The following is an 11,419-nucleotide window of genomic DNA, read 5'->3' as shown; positions in this document are numbered from 1 at the left end:
CTTTCAAACTCAAACTGAAACTCAGACCCAGAACCAGACCCAGACTCAAACTCACTCACACATTGTGGGAAGCTTTAGAGCTTCCAATTGAATGCACAGCGGGAAAAGGATGATGTACAGGATGGTCGGATTGGGGGACCCCCACACGGGGTGGCGTTCCGAGGGCTCTCGTGAGCTTGATATTATCACTTCCTGGACATTATTTGGTGCCATAGGCCAAAAAATACTTGAGCTCTGCCAAAGCATCTCAAAGATGCAATTTGTATGTGTCTGCATCTATAGATGGATTCTGATCCCTGGTTCGCTATGAAAGTTATGCGTGGGCAAGATAGAAAAAAATTGTTATTAATTTGTATGCGATTGAAATTTAAATCCTAGTAAAACTAAAACTAGTAGAAACTAGAATAAAACAAATTTTATAAATTATGGCTATAGACCTTTTATTTTGCATTACCTCGGATGCTATTTTTTTCTGCTTGTCACACATCAATATAACAGCTTAGGTTATAAAATTATTTTAAGCTGCTAAGCTCTATAGCATTAGTGCTTAAAAGTACTTCAAGAAGTTTCTAACCAAATACTTGAAGGCACAATGTTTTATGCTTACCGCTCTAAGTTCCCTTCTCAACAAGGAGTAAAGAGGCCCTCGCACTTGTGTATTTTTGCAGCTGGCAAACTTTCTAAAGAAATTGCACTTTGACTCATTCTTATTACAATAAGCGACGTTCTCTGGCTTGTTGGCACCTGCCAAGTCAAAAGTGGATGCCACTGAATGGACTCCACTCCGCTCTTCACTCCCTGCTGCCCCACAACCCGTTCAACTCCCCTGTAATCTCGATGCGTCTGGGCTCGAATTCGAGCCTTGGTAACAAACGTAACGAACGGAAACGGATATTGCATACTTATGCCGAGTGCAAAATGGCAACCCATGGCCATGGTTGTTCGCCTCCCCATCTGCAGGTATATAAACATACATATATAGTAATACACATATCGATACGGTACGAGGAGCGGCAGCCACCAGCAAACTTTGTGAAAAGGACTTGTAAAATCAAAAGCCGATTAGATTCCATTTGAATGAGCAGAAAGCCGGTTGGTCATTTCGCTGCCGCTGCATCAAGTACTTCAAAGGACAGGACAGGAAAGGTTCTGGTTCTGGGTTTGATTCTCATGGCAATAGTAGTGCGTATGGCGTATGGTGCTAGGCGGGAATTGGACTTCAAACAGTCTATATTACCAGTGTTTGGGTCTCGCAAAATCACGAACTTTGAACCTGAAAACAGCACGAAACACGAAAATGGAGCCACCAGCAGCGTTGCAACGCGTTGTCATGATCTGGATGGCAACGGGATTTCAAGGGGAGCGCATTGCTGACAATGCTGGGAATGCAGATGCACGCATACATATAAGCATATATCTGCCACGGTACTTGATTAAATCCCAATTTAAACTAAGCAACGGGCTTTTACAAATGCTCTCCGGTCTGCAAGCCGAGCTGGATTTTGTAATGGATCCAGATTCAGTGATTTTTTTGCAGGCCTGGCATTCGAATGGCCGAAATGCAGAAAAAGTATCGAAAATCGGTAATTACTGCAGAAGCATATCTGTTTTTAATGGGTAAATATTTGGGGCTTAGTAATATACTTCACCTCCATTATTGGTTTACATGTTTGATGACTGACATTTCCATAACATAATTTTAATTAGATGCTTCAGTTGTTTAAGGTTTGATAATTATTTAAATTTAGATTAGTTCTCTGATCACATTGATAACCATTCAAGTATCCAGACAAGGCTCTTTCAGATTTTGCCTAACATTTAAAATCAATCCATAGTTGACAAGTTCTGCCTGACTAATTGATGAGTCCGACTCCTTTAGTGTCTCAAAAAATGAATTGATTGAAACTGTGATTTAATTTCCACCTTCAAGTGTCCTTCTTTCTAGCAACTGCGGAATTGCCACTCAGAAATCACACAATTGCTCTCTGGCCTGGTTGAACCACCTTTGGACAATATCCTTACCTTCGTCCTCCTGCACTCAATATCCTGCCGTCCTGCCCCCTGCCACCTATTCGTGTTTCTTCTTTCATCTCTTTGTTCCGCCTGGCTCACATGACGCCCCTTGTCGAATCATCATCATCTGCATTGCTCAGTCATGTATGCTCTGCCAACTGATTTGAGCCGGAGTCAGAGGTCCCGATGGGAGAATCACTGCAGTGAGGTATCCGCACTCCTTGGCCTGTCCCTGCCCTGTTTGCCTTAATTAGTGCAGTCGAGCGGCTAGCTAATCGTTTATGATTTGGTTTTGATTCGTTCGCCGAAATAACCACAAAACTGAAGAAGCACCGGGACAGCAGATACTGCCAGTTGTAATCCTCAGCTCCACTGGATGGGAGAACTAAATAAAAATGCTGGAAATGCTGCACCACATGGGAAGCCCAGTGAAACCGCTGCTCTGTGTGTTTTCGACTATAAAATTAAATTGCGATGTGGTGGAAAAGTTAGAGCAATGCCCAGTGTAACAAACACAACAACATACTCTACCTTACTGCCCCACATTTGGTCAAACACACACATGGACACGCAGTGGCGCACAGATACTGAAGGGGGGTTACAAATCGGAGTGGGAGAAAAAAGTGCTGCAGTGAACAATTGTGTTCAGTGCATATCATTTGGTTAAAAGGATTCGTTTTACTCTTTCGTGTGGTTCGGACTCCAGTTACCGCCCCAAACTGCAACTGTTTGTGTGTGTGTGTTCGCTTGGGTCTGTGTGTGTGTGTATGTGTCTGCGAGTGTGTACAAATCAACTAATCTGCTCCCCACGGCAAAGTTACGAGAAGACCGACAATTATATCCGCTCTCTGCTCACAATTTTTGCATGTCGTAAAGTTTCTAGTGCTGCACAGCTCCAATTCACTCCGTTCGCTCCCTGTTAGTCCCCCATCCCAAACCTACATATACTCGCATGCATACGTACATATGCCTTTCCCCCATATATGTTTGTCTGTATGTATATTTATAGCTGCAGTTTGGCCTTAACGGAACTGAAGTGGCAACTAACATACGTATGCTGAATTTTTTGAATGCCCTTCCCGGTTTTATTTTTCTTTCCGGGAAAATGCTGGACTTTTCGTTCTGAAGCAGGAAGCAATGGGATTGATGTCCCTTTGGTGAAAGGAGACTGATGCAATGCATGATCAGCAACATATGCCTAAACTAAGCAGGGTACACATTTAAGAAAGTATATGATACTGAATGTTGTCTTTTAACTTATTTTTAGATAAATAAGACTACATAATGTTCAATGAAATATACGTTTTTTCGATTGGTTTTGGTTGGTTTTTAAATGTATTTTAGTCTTTTTAATAAATTGATGTAATCCAATGCAGAACGCAGTTACTTAATACCTACATTTACTAGTTCCATCATAAAATCAAGGCTCTAAAATTTTTTTAAAAAGGAGGTATTTTTATTAGATGCAGATATTCAAAGTTACATTTACTCCCAAAGAGCATCTAAATTTAGCCCATTTCATTTAATTCGGAATTTCAAATGCTGTTGCATACTTTCGAGAGCAGTGAGCTGCGCAGCCCGTATATATGTATATGAATCTTCCCTGCCCGTGTATCCTTGCTGCCAGGACTGTTGTGTCGAGTGTGAATCTGCCCTGGCATTACTGTTTGTATTGCAAAAGTTGTTGTAACTTCGTTAAAATAAGCACTCTGTTAGTTTGCCCGCTGGTGCGACGGGAAGGATCCCCTTTTACGTGCCCCAGTCCTTATTCCTGTGTGTGAGTGTGGGGGCAATGCAGCAGATTTGTCGGCGGTTTTTGCCATTACTGCTATGCCGGCTAGTCCTGCTAGCCACTCCACTCGTCGTCCTTTCGCCTGCCTTTTGGACGCCCCGATACTTGGCATATCTGCATTAGTAATGGTGAGTGGCGGCGAGAGCCAGGCAAATTGGGTGGATTTGGATTTACCTGCACGTCGCCGGCTTTGACAGCCGTGTGTGCTCTGCTCAGCTATTCCCCGTTCCCAACACCCCCTCTTAGATAGACACCCCTTTGCATTCAGCCCCAATGTGTAGCAACATGCCTGCGAGGTAAACTTAACATTTAGTTTTCGGGCGTCAGCTCCTTGGTGGCTATTAAATTGCAGCAACTCCTAATGGCGCTCCCCAAGCAGCACATTTCCTTTCACTTTTGGATGCGATGTGGCTGAAACAATATCGATACTTGTTAGCCGAGGCACAGGTAAATGCCGTAAGTAGCAGTATGTACTACCACCTGCAGTATGTGTGCACTACAAAAGATTCATAAGGAATAGGCTATTTTGGTATTTTAAAAGTCAAATTATCCTTGCCATATTAACCTTTAATATAAAGTAATTATTACAAGGGTCTTATAAGTTTCAATTTCTTTGAGTATAATATAGTATAAATCGCAAGTACACACTGCTCAGACCAATTTTACTCCCAGTGCAGCCATTTTTAATAGCAGGTGCAGTTGCCGCTGCAGCTGCAGTGCAATACCCACCGACAACTTGTACTTAGTGCCGCTTCCTTCCGACCAACACGGAAAATGGAGGGGGGAAAACTGTAAAAGGCGAGCGGAGGAAAACGAGGAGCAGGGCGTATGTGAAAGGGGGGATTTCGTATAGCCGGGCAAACGGGCCAACGGACCAACAGCTCGTCGGCAGGACTGTCTGAAATGCAATTAAGTCGCATCGACATGCAATCTCCGGCGTGAGAAGGCCCGGCCGCATAAAGGACTCCGCAGGAACAACAAGTACAACCACACGGACCCACCAATCGCGGCCAAACGGGAAGCGGGCGGTGGAGAAAGCCTTAAAAGCGCTGAAAGGTTTCAGTTATCCCCTAAAAAAAAACTTACACGCACTCGAACAAGAAGGAACAACACACACAAGCTGAAAAGGGAATCCGGCTTGACGAGGCCGAAAATACCCTCAAAGAAGCATGTGGTTGGCTCCTTTATTTATAGAGCTGGTAAGAACATTACGATTGATATCAGGAATTTATTTAGATACACCTAAAATATAGCTCACAGCAGGGGCATAACTTATTTCAAACATTTCCAAGAAAGCTATGTTTTATTACCTCTCAATATACACATTTCAATAGAATAAGATGCTATAGTAATCCCTATTATAATAGGAATCTTTATTAACCACCACGTTATAAAATCTTTGACTAACCGAAAAAGTCCTCAGTTGAAGCATGATTTTACTCCCAAAAGTTACAACTTATTACCACTCCTTGATAACTATCCCATCATAGAGCTTAAAGAGTATCCATGCATTGCATTCCACGCCGTGCAGAACATTATTCCGCCGAGGGTGGCAAACAAGATCTCGTTGCAATGGAATGCACTTATTGAAACACTTTTGAGCGCCGATAATCCAATTATGGCCTGACCAGGGGTTCCTCATCCAGCCCTTCTGCAACCGGGTCCTTGTAAATTTGCTGCTCGTTTCCCCGCTTTACGTGCTGTTTTTATGGAAGACAGTGGGGGAATGTGCCACAAGTTGGATGGCGAAAGTGGAGCCACCTGGGGCAACCGCGTCTCCCGCACATAATTTGCCGCAACTTATTTTGCCTTGAGTCAAGTTTCACACTAAAATGTGTAAAAGGGTCAACAGCTGCAGGGCGGCTTTACCCGCAGTTGAAGCTCATTGAAGGCTAATCTCTGGGGTCCGCAGCTGATGGGGATGGGGATTGAAAAAAATAAAAAAACCGTGATCAAATCGAAACTATAGCGGTAACTGAACACAATTCTCATCAGTGACAAACACAAAGGGGTGATATTTCTAGCATTTTATGTTTATTTCATATTCAATTTTCAGTATCGATATTCATTTTCAGTTTTTCATTTGCTACTTTAACTTCTTCTTTTATTTAAATTTCGCATTTTTTAGCCGCTGCGTATTAAATTGAAAAATAATTGGAAATAAACGCTGGCTTGAATAAACATAATGAACATTCCATTCCGTTTGCTGTATGTACAATATTATTTGATAAAAATTCCATTTGGTTTCTTTTTTTATTTGGGGACATGGGTTGTTGGGCAAAAAATCTGTAAAACTGAATGGTTAGGTAAAGAAAAAAAATTGAATACCAGCAGCTTTTTCGTTTGTTTGTTTTGCCATAATTCATTTGTCCACTTTGTCTCATTCAATAGTATATTTACCAATATCATTATTATTATTTTACTTGTGCATTTTGCATCATCGTCGTGTAAACAACTACAATTAGTATCACGATTGTCATTGTTGTAACCGAAATAATATAAAGAGGTAAAGAAAAAATAAAATGCAATGAAATGGTGAGTAATGAACGTAAAAAACAAGGATACGTTTTTATTTCGTAATTTATTCCTCTCAGTTAAATTGCTTGGAGTTCTGTATGTCTGTGTATGACATGATTATGCTTTTCATTATTTTACCATTATTATTATTTTTTGCCAAACTGATATGTACTTATATATGTTTGCGTGTGTGTTGTTAAAATTTGACTGCCCGTAAAGTTTGCTAACCGTTTTCTAGTTTAGCTGTTATATGTGCAATGTCCGCTACTCTTGCTTAAAAAACAATTAATAATTGCTATCCAATAATTTTCATATTATTAGTGTATATCCTTTTATATATCTCGATTTATCTAAATGTGTATTTGTATTTATATTAAATGTACTTATTGGCCTTGTCTAAATTGTAAATTATAGGCAAATAAAACTAGATTTTGTATTATTAGTTTGGTTTTGCAAATTCGTTTTAAAAATAGTTATATAACTATTATTAACATCTTATGAATCTATGTTGTTCTATGGAGATGAAAAACGGTTTATTAACTATACTCTAAGTGTGTGAGTGTGTTAGGAATCATCATATGTTCGCTGATGTGTGTATGGTTCTGTGTAAGTAATCAATTGCATTAATTACCATAAATGTTGGCCAAGACACAAGTCATGTATTGGGCGCCGGAAGTGTGAATCAGGGTAAGTAAGAGCCGCACTTAGATGACCAAGTTCGTGTTGGCGAGTGGAAGAAATTAGTTTTGGTGATGAGCCTAGGACAATTTTTTAACAAAAATCATAGTCAGGATTTGGAAGAAATTGTAAAACGTAAAAAGAAAATGCCCAGCACATGACTTGTTCCACTACTTATAAATATACTTTTTTCGTATGTATATAAAACTTATCAATTACGAGTGGACATAAACCGATTTGCTTGTCTTTTATTTAATTGTATCTTTATTGTTGCGGGCCTGGCTCTCACAATTAGCTACATCCCAAAAATTCGTACCTACCGATTAGTTTAAGGTCTTCATTTTATATATATTTATATATGTACATATCATACAGGCAATGATCAATTGAGTATCTTCAGCACTTTAGACACATCAGTGGAGTCCGCTCCTAACATACTTCGCCGGCAACTAAAGCCAACATCAGAGGGTCATGGTGGTCATCACAATGGGTATCAGAAGGGCCATCGCGAAGGATAACAGGAATATGCGCTGGCCAGAACTGCTCAACGCGCTCGCCTGACAGAGCAGATCCTCGGGAAAGATCTCCAGGATGGGCAGGTGGCGACCCGATGTTGGCTCGTGGCAGGTGTTGGCGCGGGCTCTCTAAGGAATTGGAATAGAATCTCTTTAGCACCATTTCGCAATCAGTTAAAATAAAGTAAATATGATTTGGATATCAGTGCATTGCCATATAAGCCATATTAATTGGATAAGTTGTATAAATTTGAGTCTCTAAAATGAGAAAGAAGTGGCATATAGATTTTGTATCACAAACCATTCTCAAATAAAGTATTGAATATTTGAGAGTTACAAAATTAACTTGTATGTTTAATGCATCTTCTTAGGCCACATCCAAAATAAAGAACTTTAACTCGCATTGCATTAATACCTTAAAAACGGTTTAAAATAATATAAAAGCTTACGCGCATATCGGCAATCGATAGGGGTAACTTTTGGTTAAAAATTAAGTTTCACACAAGGTTAAATAGAAGGGTAAACAATAAAGTGGTAGGTAAACCGACTCACCTGTACCATGCGCTTGAGGTCATCCTTTTGGATGACCTTTATCTGTGCTGATTCCCTCAGCCATCGGCGCAGCCAGTGACCGAACCACACCAGCCCGCACTCACATTCCAGCGGATTGTGCGAGGTGATGAGCCCACCCATGATGCTCCGCGTTCCCACGGCATCCCAGTAACTCTTGTTGGGGTAGAAGCTGTCGGCGGCCAGGGCGTTGATTCGATTGTGCGAGATGTCGATGGACAGGTGCGGCACCTCGCGCAGGGTATAAAATATACCCGGCGGGAGGTCGGATATGCGGGTGTGCGAGATCTTCACCTGCAGTCGTTGACTTCGCGATAGCCCGGTGAAGACATCCGGGGCAATGGTCTGCACATTGCTGCCATAAAGCTCGAGGAGCCGGATTTTCGTGTTATTCGCCAGTTTGGCGAAGAGCTGTGGGCCGATATTTGGCTCCAGGCAGTGCACCCTCAGCTGCTGCAGACCCGGTATCCTGGCCACAATCTCACCCAGATTGGCATGCGAACTGGCATGTAGCTTCCTCAGAGAACGTAGCTTGGAAAATGCTTGCGGATTGGTTACCTTCACGTCCAGGATATTCAGTTCGGCCAGGTGCCGCAAGCTGGCTAGATCGTGCAGCGTTATCCTGCGCAGCGGATTGTGGGCCAGGTCCAATACGCGAACTGATTGCGGCAAGTGCTCCGCCGCACAGCTCGCATTTGTGAGTTTGTTGTGCGAGACATTGACGTGACGGAGATGGCGAAGGGAACCCAGTGGCGACAGCTCTTGCAGATAGTTGCCACTCACATCAAGGTAAGAGAGGAGGGGAAGCTTCAGCGGCGGCAGGACATACAGCCCCATGTGGTGGATGCTGAGTTTCCTCAGGCGCGGTGTGTGGACAAACACCTCCCGCAGGTTGGTCGTCACCAGAGGATTCTGCGACAGGTCCAGGTTGGTCAGATTATTCAGAAAACTGAACGTGTTGTCCGGCAGAATGGTAATGCGGTTGCGAGCCAAACTGATGTCGTACAGGAATTGCGAGTTGATGAACATCGAGGCATCCAAGTACTCTAGATTGTTGTGGGACATCTGGATGGAGCGGAGAGTGAATCCGATATCTGTAAAAGCCGGAACTGGCCAAACGCTTAACTGATTCTCCGCTATGTCCAGATACTCCAGTCGCGTGTTCATAAACACTTCTCGTGGCAGAGCCCTTAACCGATTTGAATTGATACGCAGGATTCGCAGTTTCCTCAGGTTCGAGAACTGCTCCACCTGCAACTGCTCCAATTGGTTGTGGCTTAGATCCAGTTCCTGCAAGCTATTCAAGCCCTGAAAGCTGCGACGCCTCAGTGAGGTGAGATTATTGTGAGCCACGTTAAGAATCTCAAGAAACTCCAGGTCTCCGAAGGCATGGCTCTGAAGAGAACCCAGCTGGTTGTGGGCCAAGTTAAGGAACCGCAACGTGTTCGCCAGGTTTGTAAAGCTATCCGACTTGGTCACATGGTTGTGGCTAATGTCCAGCTGGTAAATATACATGTAGCTGCTCAGCTCGTCATAAAAACTGGCAATGTGATTGTGACTAACATTGAGTCGTAATGGAGTGGTGGTGTTTGATACATAAAGAAAAGATTTTAACGACAGCGAACACAGCTGATTGTGCATCATATCCAGGGCAGCCAGATTGGGCAGCACCGTAAAGGCGCCATGAGAGATGTTGACCAGGCGATTATAAGACAAATCCAAGTAGCGTAGGAACTCCAAATTGTGAAAAGCATGGCGAGCTATGGTCCTAAGGCGGTTCGATTGCAAATTAAGTGTCTGCAAATCCCCGAGGCTATTAAACGTTTGCGAATCGAGTCGCTCCAAGGCATTGTACGACAAATCAATTTCCACCAAATGACTATGAGCTTCGGACTGAAAGAGTCCGCGGGGTAGTGTCTTTAGCTGGTTAAAGCTCAGATTAATATAGCTCAATTCCCTCATCTGTGCGAAGGACTCATTCGAGACTTGCTTTAAATTATTGTTGTCCAGGCCCAGCCAAATAAGCTGGGAAAGTGGCAAGAGGGCATCTAGGGGGTCCAGACTCTCCAGGCTTCTGGCCGGAAAGACGGCGAACGAGAGCTCCAGAATCTTGAGGGTTTTTGAAACATTCTCAAAGACCAAAGGATGATGTATAGTTATGTCGTTGAAACTCAAACTGATCTCCTGAATTTGGTCTAGTCCTGCGAAGGATCCTAAATGAAGATGGGTTATCTTATTATTTCGCAGCAGTATAGTTTGCAGATTGCTGCCCCAGGAATCCACAGCGAAAATTCCTTCGGGGATGTCCGTGATAGAGTTGTAACCCATGTTCAAGTACGAAAGCTGTGTGTAGTTTTTCAGGCCGAGAACAGGGATCATGGTGAAATTATTGCCACTCAGACTAAGAACGCGTAAATTTTCAGTGAACGAGGGAAGATTGTTCAGCTGGCTAATCTGATTGGAGGTCAGATAGAGGTACTTTAGGTGCTGCAGTGAGGATAAGGCCACAGGCACGGTGGTGAGTCGGTTTCTCTCCAGATCCAGATACTCCAGAGTGTCTGTGAGACCCTCAAAGGCCGATGGATGCACTCGACTGATCGCATTGAAGGCCAGTACTAGGTGGGCTATGCCCGTGGCCTTAAACACCGCCTCTGGCAGCTGGGTGACAAAGTTCTGCTCTAAATTCAAAGCTCTCAGATGAACATCTGAATAGTTCTGCTGGAAATAGTCGGACTCCAGGCTTTCAATGCAGTTCTGACCGAGATCCAGGCGTTCCAGGTGCATTCGCAGTGGCCTCACCTGAAGTTCTTTCCACTGCACACTCCGTATAAGGTTGTCCCTTAAACTGACAATTCGCAACTCCGGCAGTTGTTCGAAGAGCTGCTGGGGGAAAACTGTAAGCAGATTACTGGACAGGTCCATGGTGACCAGGGAACGCGGCAGATAGTTCCCGGCCACTTGGTAGATCCGATTGTTGGACAAATCCAGCCAAAGTAGTTTTTGCAACTGCTCGAAGGGACGACCCCCTGTCGCCCGATCACCAGAACTCGGAGATGGTGGGTTAATGGAATTACTCGATTCTAGTCTGGTCTGCACAGCGGCCAAACTGGAAGGCTGGGAGCTGTTGTCGTTTTGGGAAATTACTTCCACTGATCCACCTCTCGGCGCCACTTCGGTTATATCGTTGTCGGATAAATGTAGAGATCGAAGAGTGTCATGCTGGGCATCCCAGTTGCCATCCAAGGTGGTGATGTGATTGCTGAAGAATAGGTAACAGTATTTCACAAAGTTAGGGTAATCTTACTTCTATATTTAGTCTCATGCTAAGCCCATT

The 11,419-nt window shown here is 43.3% G+C and overlaps 1 protein-coding gene across 2 annotated transcripts in view; it reads right to left on the bottom strand.

Moving 5' to 3' along the window:
- Positions 1-5,817: 5,817 nt before the first annotated feature.
- LOC6529027 (chaoptin) overlaps positions 5,818-11,419 on the bottom strand; it is a 38,103-nt gene continuing 32,501 nt past the window's right edge. Inside the window, exons 5-7 of one of the 2 annotated variants that reach the window (XM_015198666.2) lie at positions 8,068-11,344; positions 7,965-7,991; positions 5,818-7,644 (exon numbers count right to left, since the gene is read on the bottom strand). In XM_015198666.2, the coding sequence (XP_015054152.1) occupies positions 7,462-7,644; positions 7,965-7,991; positions 8,068-11,344 (3,487 nt within the window). In that variant the 3' untranslated portion in view covers positions 5,818-7,461. The remainder of the gene's footprint in view (positions 7,645-7,964; positions 7,992-8,067; positions 11,345-11,419) is intronic. The other variant, XM_002090023.4, reaches the window with a different exon arrangement.

This window comes from Drosophila yakuba, chromosome 2L (assembly GCF_016746365.2).
Source record: "Drosophila yakuba strain Tai18E2 chromosome 2L, Prin_Dyak_Tai18E2_2.1, whole genome shotgun sequence".
In the NCBI taxonomy this organism is placed as follows: domain Eukaryota; kingdom Metazoa; phylum Arthropoda; class Insecta; order Diptera; family Drosophilidae; genus Drosophila; species Drosophila yakuba.
The sequence above is the reverse complement of the archived record's forward strand: the minus strand, read 5'-3'. Positions and strand labels throughout refer to the sequence as shown.